Source organism: Watersipora subatra, chromosome 9, assembly GCF_963576615.1.
Source record: "Watersipora subatra chromosome 9, tzWatSuba1.1, whole genome shotgun sequence".
Taxonomy (NCBI): domain Eukaryota; kingdom Metazoa; phylum Bryozoa; class Gymnolaemata; order Cheilostomatida; family Watersiporidae; genus Watersipora; species Watersipora subatra.
In genome coordinates, this window is record NC_088716.1 from 45,922,434 (window position 1) to 45,935,404 (window position 12,971).

The following is a 12,971-nucleotide window of genomic DNA, read 5'->3' on the forward strand; positions in this document are numbered from 1 at the left end:
GGAAATAACACTCTAGTCTATGACCGGTATTGCGCGTGACAAGGCTAATTTTAAAGTCCCTTACTGAATTTTAAAAGAGAATCATGTAGCAAATACGATCTAGGATGGCATTTGTCACATGAGATGGTGACAGGAGTATTTCTGAGATCTATGAATGTCTGTAAAAATACTGGCCATCTTGTAAACTCTAAAACGCACAAATGTAGCATGCATTTTAGTTATACATACAGATATATTAGGTATACGTAAAGTAACGTATAGGTCTAGATTGCAATCTAAAATTATTATCCTGAAACACACAGGGCGATTTACTTACTAACATATAATATATATATTTAAAAGAAGTGTATACATACATTATAGATGTAGGCTTCTTAGTTGGTATTGAATACAAACTGAATGTAGTTTATGAAGTTTAATATAAAAATTAAAAATATTAAATGAATACGTAGTTCAAAAACCATGCGCTACATATATGTATTTAAATATGTATATGGTTGCACAGGATGCAACACATAGGAGATAACTTTCTAGCAACATAAAGAACAATATGATGATGATGAGGATGAATAAACATGTCACTATATAGACACATCATTGCATATGTCTATATATATATACATATCACTGCATATGTCTATATATAGACATATCACTGCATATGTCTATATATAGACATATCACTGCATATGTCTATGTTCTAAATATTCTGTTTTAATATGTTTATTGATAATTATAGATCTAAATAATTTTCAATAGTTTACAATTTGATATTCTTTGATGAAAGTATTAGAGTTATCAATGATTATAACTCTACAAAGAGTTTTACATGCTCAACTTCTGAGCACATATTAAGATAGTCAGCAAAAATGAATATGAGCAGGTATCTTATGCTTCAGTATGAATGTATTGAATAGAAGCGTATTGAATGAAGTTTATACACTCTTAAGTATGAATGTGTAGAATAGAAGTGTATCGAATGTAGTTTATACACTCTTCAGTATGAATGTGTAGAATAGAAGTGCATTGAATGTAGTTTATCCACTCTTCAGTATGAATGTGTAGAATAGAAGTGCATTGAATGTAGGTTATTCTCTCTTCAGTATGAATGTGTAGGATAGAAGTGTATTGAATGTAGTTTATACACTCTTCAGAATGAATATGTAGAATAGAAGTGTATTGAATGTAGTTTATCCACTCTCCAGTATGAATGTGTAGAATAGAGGTGCATTGAATGTAGTTTATACACTCTTCAGTATGAATGTGTAGAATAGAAGTGCATTGAATGTAGTTTATCCACTCTTCAGTATGAATGTGTAGAATAGAAGTGCATTGAATGTAGGTTATTCTCTCTTCAGTATGAATGTGTAGGATAGAAGTGCATTGAATGTAGTTTATACACTCTTCAGTATGAATGTGTAGAATAGAGGTGCATTGAATGTAGTTTATACACTCTTTAGTATGAATGTGTAGAATAGAAGTGCATTTAATGTAGTTTATACACTCTTCAGTATGAATATGTAGAATAGAGGTGCATTGAATGTAGTTTATCCACTCTTCAGTATGAATGTGTAGAATAGAGGTGCATTTAATGTAGTATATACACTCTTCAGTATGAATGTGTAGAATAGAGGTGCATTGAATGTAGTTTATACACTCTTCAGAATGAATATGTAGAATAGAAGTGTATTGAATGTAGTTTATACACTCTTCAGTATGAATGTGTAGAATAGAGGTGCATTTAATGTAGTATATACACTCTTCAGTATGAATGTGTAGAATAGAGGTGCATTTAATGTAGTATATACACTCTTCAGTATGAATGTGTAGAATAGAGGTGCATTGAATGTAGTTTATACACTCTTCAGAATGAATATGTAGAATAGAAGTGTATTGAATGTAGTTTATCCACTCTCCAGTATGAATGTGTAGAATAGAGGTGCATTGAATGTAGTTTATACACTCTTCAGTATGAATGTGTAGAATAGAGGTGCATTTAATGTAGTATATACACTCTTCAGTATGAATGTGTAGAATAGAGGTGCATTGAATGTAGTTTATACACTCTTCAGAATGAATATGTAGAATAGAAGTGTATTGAATGTAGTTTATCCACTCTCCAGTATGAATGTGTAGAATAGAGGTGCATTGAATGTAGTTTATACACTCTTCAGTATGAATGTGTAGAATAGAGGTGCATTTAATGTAGTTTATACACTCTTCAGTATGAATGTGTAGAATAAAAGTGCATTGAATGTAGTTTATCCACTCTTCAGTATGAATGTGTAGAATAGAGGTGCATTGAATGTAGTTTATACACTCTTCAGTATGAATGTGTAGAATAGAGGTGCATTTAATGTAGTATATACACTCTTCAGTATGAATGTGTAGAATAGAGGTGCATTGAATGTAGTTTATACACTCTTCAGAATGAATATGTAGAATAGAAGTGTATTGAATGTAGTTTATCCACTCTCCAGTATGAATGTGTAGAATAGAGGTGCATTGAATGTAGTTTATACACTCTTCAGTATGAATGTGTAGAATAGAGGTGCATTGAATGTAGTTTATACACTCTTCAGTATGAATGTGTAGAATAAAAGTGCATTGAATGTAGTTTATCCACTCTTCAGTATGAATGTGTAGAATAGAAGTGCATTGAATGTAGTTTATACACTCTTCAGTATGAATGTGTAGAATAGAAGTGTATCGAATGTAATTTATACACTTTTTAGTATGAATGGGTAGGATAAGAGTGTATTGAATGTAGTTTATACACTCTTCAGTATGAATGTATAGAATAGAAATGTATTGAATGTAGTTTATACACTCTTTTGTATGAATGTGTAGAATAGAAGTGCATTGAATGTAGTTTATACACTCTTCAGAATGAATATGTAGAATAGAAATGTATCGAATGTAATTTATACACTTTTTAGTATGAATGGGTAGAATAAAAGTGTATTGAATGTAGTTTATACACTCTTCAGTATGAATGTATAGAATAGAAGTGTATTGAATGTAGTTTATACACTCTTTTGTATGAATGTGTAGAATAGAAGTGCATTGAATGTAGTTTATCCACTCTTCAGTATGAATGTGTAGAATAGAAGTGCATTGAATATAGTTTATACACTCTTCAGAATGAATATGTAGAATAGAAATGTATCGAATGTAGTTTATACACTCTTCAGAATGAATGTGTAGAATAGAAGTGTATTGAATGTAGTTTATCCACTCTTCAGTATGAATGTGTAGAATAGAAGTGTATTGAACGTAGTTTATACACTCTTCAGTATGAATATGTAGAATAGAAGTGCATTGAATGTAGTTTGTACACTCTTTAGTATGAATGTGTAAAATAGAAATGTATTGAATGTAGTTTATACACTCTTCAGAATGAATGTGTAGAATAGAGGTGCATTGAATATAGTTTATACACTCTTCAGAATGAATATGTAGAATAGAAATGTATCATTTGTAGTTTATACACTCTTCAGTATGAATATGTAGAATAGAAGTGCATTGAATGTAGTTTGTACACTCTTTAGTATGAATGTGTAGAATAGAAATGTATTGAATGTAGTTTATACACTCTTCAGAATGAATGTGTAGAATAGAAGTGCATTGAATGTAGTTTATCCACTCTTCAGTATGAATGTGTAGAATAGAAGTGTATTGAACGTAGTTTATACACTCTTCAGTATGAATATGTAGAATAGAAGTGCATTGAATGTAGTTTGTACACTCTTCAGTATGAATGTGTAGAATAGAGGTGCATTGAATGTAGTTTATACACTCTTCAGTATGAATGTGTAGAATAGAGGTGCATTGAATGTAGTTTGTACACTCTTTAGTATGAATGTGTAGAATAGAAATGTATTGAATGTAGTCTATACACTCTTCAGAATGAATGTGTAGAATAGAAGTGCATTGAATGTAGTTTATACACTCTTCAGTATGAATGTGTAGAATAGAAATGTATCGAATGTAGTTTATACACTCTTCAGAATGAATGTGTAGAATAGAAGTGTATTGAACGTAGTTTATACACTCTTCAGTATGAATGTGTAGAATAGAGGTGCATTGAATGTAGTTTATACACTCTTCAGTATGAATGTGTAGAATAGAGGTGCATTGAATGTAGTTTGTACACTCTTTAGTATGAATGTGTAGAATAGAAATGTATTGAATGTAGTTTATACACTCTTCAGAATGAATGTGTAGAATAGAAGTGCATTGAATGTAGTTTATACACTCTTCAGTATGAATGTGTAGAATAGAAATGTATCGAATGTAGTTTATACACTTTTCAGAATGAATGTGTAGAATAGAAGTGTATTGAATGTAGTTTATACACTCTTCAGTATTAATGTGTAGAATAGAAGTGTATTGAATGTAGTTTATACACTCTTCAGTATGAATGTGTAGAATAGAAGTGTATTGAATATAGTTTATACACTCTTCAGTATGAATGTGTAGAATAGAGGTGCATTGAATATAGTTTATACACTCTTCAGTATGAATGTGTAGAATAGAGGTGCATTGAATATAGTTTATACACTCTTCAGTATGAATGTGTAGAATAGAGGTGCATTGAATATAGTTTATACACTCTTCAGTATGAATGTGTAGAATAGAGGTGCATTGAATATAGTTTATACACTCTTCAGTATGAATATGTAGAATAGAAGTGTATTGAACGTAGTTTATACACTCTTCAGTATGAATGTGTAGAATAGGAGTGCATTGAACGTAGTTTATACACTCTTCAGTATGAATATGTAGAATAGAAGTGTATTGAACGTAGTTTATCCACTCTTCAGTATGAATATGTAGAATAGAAGTGCATTGAACGTAGTTTATACACTCTTCAGAATGAATGTGTAGAATAGAGGTGCATTGAACGTAGTTTATACACTCTTCAGAATGAATGTGTAGAATAGAAGTGCATTGAATATAGTTTATACACTCTTCAGTATGAATGTGTAGAATAAAGGTGCATTGAATATAGTTTATACACTCTTCAGTATGAATGTGTAGAATAGAAGTGTATTGAATGTAGTTTATACACTCTTCAGTATTAATGTGTAGAATAGAAATGTATTGAATGTAGTTTATACACTCTTCAGTATGAATGTGTAGAATAGAAGTGTATTGAATATAGTTTATACACTCTTCAGTATGAATGTGTAGAATAGAGGTGCATTGAATATAGTTTATACACTCTTCAGTATAAATGTGTAGAATAGAAGTGCATTGAATATAGTTTATACACTCTTCAGAATGAATATGTAGAATAGAAATGTATCGAATGTAGTTTATACACTCTTCAGAATGAATGTGTAGAATAGAAGTGCATTGAATATAGTTTATACACTCTTCAGAATGAATATGTAGAATAGAAATGTATCGAATGTAGTTTATACACTCTTCAGAATGAATGTGTAGAATAGAAGTGTATTGAATGTAGTTTATCCACTCTTCAGTATGAATGTGTAGAATAGAAGTGTATTGAACGTAGTTTATACACTCTTCAGTATGAATATGTAGAATAGAAGTGCATTGAATGTAGTTTGTACACTCTTTAGTATGAATGTGTAAAATAGAAATGTATTGAATGTAGTTTATACACTCTTCAGAATAAATGTGTAGAATAGAGGTGCATTGAATATAGTTTATACACTCTTCAGAATGAATATGTAGAATAGAAATGTATCGTTTGTAGTTTATACACTCTTCAGTATGAATATGTAGAATAGAAGTGCATTGAATGTAGTTTATACACTCTTCAGTATGAATGTGTAGAATAGAGGTGCATTGAATGTAGTTTGTACACTCTTTAGTATGAATGTGTAGAATAGAAGTGCATTGAATGTAGTTTATACACTCTTCAGAATGAATGTGTAGAATAGAAGTGCATTGAATGTAGTTTATACACTCTTCAGTATGAATGTGTAGGATAGAAATGTATCGAATGTAGTTTATACACTCTTCAGAATGAATGTGTAGAATAGAGGTGCATTTAATGTAGTTTGTACACTCTTTAGTATGAATGTGTAGAATAGAAGTGCATTGAATGTAGTTTATACACTCTCCAGTATGAATGTGTAGAATAGAGGTGCATTGAATATAGTTTGTACACTCTTTAGTATGAATGTGTAGAATAGAAGTGTATTGAATGTAGTTTATACACTCTTCAGTATTAATGTGTAGAATAGAAGTGTATTGAATGTAGTTTATACACTCTTCAGTATGAATGTGTAGAATAGAAGTGTATTGAATATAGTTTATACACTCTTCAGTATGAATGTGTAGAATAGAAGTGCATTGAATATAGTTTATACACTCTTCAGTATGAATGTGTAGAATAGAGGTGCATTGAATATAGTTTATACACTCTTCAGTATGAATGTGTAGAATAGAAGTGCATTGAATGTAGTTTATACACTCTTCAGTATGAATGTGTAGAATAGAAGTGCATTGAATGTAGTTTATCCACTCTTCAGTATGAATGTGTAGAATAGAAGTGTATTGAATGTAGTTTATACACTCTTCAGAATGAATGTGTAGAATAGAAGTGTATTGAATGTAGTTTATACACTCTTCAGTATGAATGTGTAGAATAGAAGTGTATTGAACGTAGTTTATACACTCTTCAGTATGAATGTGTAGAGTAGAAGTGTATTGAATGTAATTTATACACAGCATAAATGGTATATGTATGGGGTCAGACCTTTAACGCAAACTTAAGAACCTATGAGCAGTTTATGTCGAATATATCTGCTTGCTCTACACAAAAACAGTTTGAAATATTTAAGAGCAGTTACTAAATAATATTGTTCAACAAATCGTGATGTTTTAGGCGCGCGACTGCATTTGTTTTGTATTTGTCTAAAACTTTGTGCACAGATAACATTTCACACTCATCAAGCTCGCAGCGAGAATTAAATACATTCTGTTTGAATCCGACACATAAGTGAAATTTTTGTTTTGAAAAAGTCTGTATTATTAAATCTTTTTCATTGTATGAGTCTGTTAGTGGGCGCAAAAGCTATGCATTAACACATTTGGTCCAATTTCGTCCAGACTTCCTATACGCTCTGCACCTTCCACCAGGTCTCTACAACTCTAAACTCTGTCTGGTTCCTCAGAACCAGCCTATTAAACATCTACCAGCTGACTGCACGTGTTTCATGCAGATTATTCTGTGATGTTGAATAATTCTACGGTGGAATGGCTCTCAGCAAATCGCTTTTCGTTTCTGTCCTTCAGACCAAGTAATCTATCAGAATTAAAGGCTACTTAGTTTAGCGCAGCAGTTTCTACTTAAAATGCCTTTACATCACAGTCGCCTTCAATGAACGAGAGTTCATTGGATGTCGTGAAACCAGTTTAGATGTGTAACGTTGAAAACTACACCTGTGTTGCGCGCTATCCAATCGAAAATGAAAGAAATCCTTCCCGATATTGCGTTCACTGCTAATAAGTTTGTTAAACTCTCTTGTCACAGCTGTTTCAAGAGCCTGAAAGCTTTACTGATCTGTGCTTGTGTACGATGCAAGCTCTTTCACTGTGATAAGATATTTGTGGTGGGAAGCATTGAACAAGGGCACTACATGCATAGTGTATTCTTACCAGCGACCTTGAGATCGCTCATTGACAATGACAACTGAGTTATATGAGAGAATAAAATTTGGATGATTTCAGATTACCTACATGTATTCCTTAGTGAGTATATATATATATATATATATATATATATATATATATATATATATATATATATATATATATATATATACTCACTTAAAAATAAAGCTAATAAAAGCATTTTCTAATACTCACTTAACACATGCTGTATAATCAGTTACCATATCCTGAAAGCTTTGACCAGTCACAAAATTAATAACCATGACTTGCAATAATGCATTTAATGACATGTCTACTGATTGTTAATGAGTAAGCATTTTGTAACCAATTTTCATATGAAATCGTATAGTCAAATCATCGCAAAACCATCACAATTTGTGTACAACCGAGAGGATAGTCTGACTAGACCTCAAGCACTGTACATATATCCCACACACACACGCCTAAAAGTCGTATAGAATACAAAAAGGTCAATTATATTTTATTCAATATAGACTTACTAAAATATAGCCTTTTTAAAATTATATTGCAGAGTGGACACAAAAATTTGACTATGTAAAAAAATTACAATAATGTAAAATTTAAAAGAAATCTTTCTCAATAATGTAGCGGACACATCTTTCATGATGAAGTTAGTATTTGAATAGTATACCCTTTCCACCTTCCCACTGCATCAAGAGGTCATCAAATCTTTCATTGTCAGGAACAGTGAAATGGTTCTTCCAGTCTCCTACTATACCTACAATGTAGAAATAACTTGTTTTTTATCAGAATGCAACTGCAACTAAACAAAATCAGGAGAACATTTAAAACTCTGGTTTGGGAAAAATACACATCATTAAGAATGCATTTTCTATCTTGAAGTGTTACTCAAGAGTTATTCTTTTCATATTTTACATAAATATAATACCTTGTCTTAAAAGATAACCTTTTTCATAGATACTCATAACCGACTGTAAGAAAGACCATAATTCCAAAGCAACACCAAATTCACAGCTAAGGTAACTCTATTTTAGTTGTTACTACAATTTGGAAGCTGCATTGCCATAAAAAGTGATTTGTGACCATAATCTGATGTCCTGCTGCAACAGCTGGATATTAACACATATGGGAAAGAGATAGATAGGGGGAGAGAGAGAGGGAAAGAAAGAAAGAGAAAAAGAGAGGAAGAGGGAAAGAGAGGAAGAGGGAAAGAGAGGAAGAGGGAAAGAGAGGAAGAGGGAAAGAGAGAAAGAGGGAACGAGAGGAAGAGGGAAAGAGAGGAAGAGGGAAAGAGAGGAAGAAGGAAAGAGAGGAAGAGGGAAAGAGAGGAAGAGAGAAAGAGAGGAAGAGGGAAAGAGAGGAAGAGGGAAAGAGAGAGGGAGGGGGAAAGAGAGGAAGAGGGAGAGAGAGAGGAAGAGGGAAAGAAAGGAAGAGGGAAAGAGAGGAAGAGCGAAAGAGAGGAAGAGGGAAAGAGAGGAAGAGGGAAAGAGAGGAAGAGGGAAAGAGAGGAAGAGAGAAAGAGAGGAAGAGGGAAAGAGAGAAAGAGGGAACGAGAGGAAGAGGGAAAGAGAGGAAGAGGGAAAGAGAAGAAGGAAAGAGAGGAAGGGGGAAAGAGAGGAAGAGGGAAAGAGAGGAAGAGAGAAAGAGAGGAAGAGAGAAAGAGAGGAAGAGGGAAAGAGAGGAAGAGGGAAAGAGAGGAAGAGGGAAAGAGAGGAAGAGGGAAAGAGAGGAAGAGGGAAAGAGAGGAAGAAGGAAAGAGAGAAAGAGGGAAAAAGAGGAAGAGGGAAAGAGAGGAAGAGGGAAAGAGAGGAAGAGGGAAAGAGAGGAAGAGGGAAAGAGAGAGGGAGGGGGAGAAGGAGAGATAATAATGAACGCTTGCATTCATAGTAACGTCAACATCAATACTAACTTATACTAGTGCAAGTCTGATTGTGGTGACTAGTAACATAATACACATTCCACAATGTTTTGAGACTTTTTGGCTTTTCACTATTGACTTTAAACAGCTGTTCTTTCCTGAAAAGTTTTATATTGGTTTGTTGAGCTTTTACAGAAATATATCAAAAGAGTTCATTGTTGCGTTGCAAAGCTATACAATTTAATTTTATGTAAATTTTTGTTAAATAATTGTGGCTATTTATAGAAGACAGTTGTATTTATGTGATTTCCTTTCTATCAACTACATTTAAAAACCTGCAGGTTCGAGCCTGCTTACAGCATATCACACAGAAAAGGAAAACATCGTTTTCCCTCAAGTGAATTTGAAAAGACTTTATTTAGGCAATGCCTGACTCCAAGTAAACCTACAGAGAAATAAATAAAGCTTTTTTCAATGTAAGTTAATAAAAATTCAGTTTGCATTATTTGTGTTTAAATACTTTAATATATTTGCCAAATGACTACAATGGTTCTACTTACACAATTCATTGCCTTTCCTGTAGATGTGTGGTACTCTAGTACCAAGGATCTTCTTCTCCTCCAAACATTTTTCTGGTTCCTTCGAAGTACAGATAGCCAACTATACACATGCTTAACAAGTCACTCCTACATGCAAGTGAAAAGAAATAACCAGGTTTATCTAGATCAGTGGTTCTTAACCAGGGGGGAATTCAACCCCCCCCCCTCACCCCCCTTGGGATTTTAGGGAAGAGTTTGGCAGTTTGCCAAAGGGGATTTCCGTGGCACCAATTTTGCTTATATAAAGGGCAGCAAGGAGTGAATGAATTTCAGTAGCTTCAACAAAGCCAAGATCTAAAACTGTGAAAAAGGTAAGGATTGCTACACTACATGCATATGCATACCTGCAATATTAATTGTTCAGTTACCGATTTGGTTTGCATAAACGTATAAAATTTTGACAATTTGCTCTGTAGCCTAACATATGTATGATGTTTTGCTCATGTAGATATTGAACGTATTCAAATATTTTGATTGCATATCCCATATTGTAGGTGTTAGAATTGTCAAAGACAAAAAGACAAAAAGACAAAAAGACAAACATATGATGATTCTTACCTTAACTATAGATTCACTTGTATGATTAAAAGCGGCATCGAAGTACCACAATGTGTTTTGTGCATAAAAGTGCTTGCTTAACGACTTCATGAAACCACATCAACTTAAGCAACACTTAAGAAATGAACATGCAGAACACATGGATAAATCAAAGCCGTTCTTTGAAGCTAAAGAGAGAGAACTCAAGCGGGCAAAACTGGATTCTACTGGCAGCTTTCATATCCAAGCACAGGCCATTACCGAGGCATCCTATGCTCTGTCTTACCGTATCGCCAGAGATAAGAAGCCACACACCATTGGTGAAGCATTAGTTGAACCTTGTCTGCTGGAGTGTACTAAGATTATTCCCGGAGACACAGCCGCTCAAAAGATAGCTGATTTATCCCTCTCAGACAGCACAGTAAAATCGAGGATCGATGATATGTCTGCTGACATAAAGAGGCAAGTAATTGAAAAGATCAAGTCATCTCCCATGTTCGCTATTCAACTTGATGAGTCTACTGATGTTGCTAGCATTTCACAGCTGATGGTGTTTGCACGCTATGTACACAGAGAGACAATTGAGGAAGAATTTCTGTTCTGCAGTCCTCTAACAGAGACCACCACAGCTGCTGATGTTATGAACCTAGTTTCCGATTTCTTCAGCAAAGAACATCTGGACTGGGGCAAACTAATTGGAGTTTGCACTGATGGTGCTCCAGCCATGCTTGGCTGTCATGCTGGATTTGCACAGTTGGTAAAAAAAGAATCCTTTAGTGGTGAGTACTTATTGCTTCATTCACAGACAAGTGCTAGCAGCAAAAACTCTTCTCAAAGGGTTGCAGGAACACCTTTCTTCAGTGATTAAAGTAGTAAACTTTATCAAGGGCTCTGCCTTGCAAACACGTCTCTTCTACAAGTTATGCGAAGATATGGATGCTGTGCACTCATTACTATTGCTCCACACCAAAGTTCGATGGTTATCAAAGGGTAACATGCTTCTGCGTTTCTTCAATCTACGAGCAGAGGTCAATGAGTTCTTGAAAACTCATAACAAACCCAAACTACTGGCTTCAATGCAAGTGAAAGGCTTCCATCAGTGTCTTGCTTACCTGGTTGACATATTTGGTTCACTCAATGAAGTGAACACAAAGATGCAAGGTAGAGACAGAAATGTGTTGAATGTAACTGATAGTATCAATGCATTCAAGGACAAGCTCAAACTCTGAGTGGAAAGACTGGCTACTGGAAATGTAAGAGTTTCATTTCCAGTTCTGCATTCATTAGTTGACAAAAAATCTCCTTCCGTTTCTTTGCTAACCGGCATAAAGCATCACTTAAACAGCTTGATAGCAGAGTTTGAGAGATATTTTCCAAGGTTAGATCTTAAGACAGAGCAATTGATGAGCCTGACCCAAGACCCTTTCAGGCGTAATGTCCACGAGATTCCGGAATAGCTTCAGGAGGAGTTTTTGGAGCTGGCAAACAACTCTGCATTAAAAGAAGACTTCAAGGAACTATCAATAGAGCACTTTTGGGTTCAGGCCCAAAGATTGTATTCCAACATAAGCCTGGCCGCTTTCAAGATGCTCATACCATTTGCTTCCACACACCTTTGCGAGTCAGCATTTTCAGCAATGCTAACCATAAAGAGCAAATCTTGAAACCGTCTGGAAGTAGAAGCTGACCTACGGTGTGCCCTATTTACCACAACTCCTAACATCAAAATTCTGGTCAGCTCCAAACAAACACAGAAATCACACTAGTCTGCTGACTGTCTTACAATGATAGATATATTGAGTTTCAATATACATTCATTTTTAATATTCCATGTAGATATGACTGTAATAAATGCATATATACATGTATATATATGTATATAAGTTATATATGTAAATAAAGTTCACTATCTAGTTGCAGTGCATTATTTGAAGGAGTTGGGAGGGGGAAAATTTCTGTCTTTAGGTTTAAAAAAGGGGGAATTGGGCAAAAAAGGTTTAGAACCACTGATCTAGATGAAAGCTTGTTGTTGCATCTCATGTTAGAAGACTAAAGTGATTTAGTCATTTGGTGGTAACGGACTGCTCTCTTAGAAATTAACTGTGAACAAAACACGAGTGTGAGTCAAACGCAATGTACTTCCACATAATTTCGACATAGGTAGAAGCTTCAAACAAATACAAATCTAATTCTCTTTCGAATACAAAAGGCATAAATTCCTGAAAGGAGAAACACAAAAAGAGCATTTACTTGAAATCTGTGTCTCGTATAGTCACAAATAAAGTAGCTGAAATTACAAATTCAGGTTCACATTAAATACTTGTAGTCACAGGTCATCACTT

General features: G+C 33.9%; 1 protein-coding gene across 1 annotated transcript; it reads left to right on the forward strand.

Annotated features, from left to right (window-relative positions):
* The first annotated feature begins 10,789 nt into the window (after positions 1 to 10,789).
* On the forward strand, positions 10,790 to 11,497 carry LOC137405129 (protein FAM200C-like). Its single transcript, XM_068091354.1, has one exon. The coding sequence runs from the start codon at positions 10,790 to 10,792 to the stop codon at positions 11,495 to 11,497; it is 708 nt and encodes a 235-aa protein (XP_067947455.1).
* The last annotated feature ends 1,474 nt before the right edge of the window (positions 11,498 to 12,971 follow it).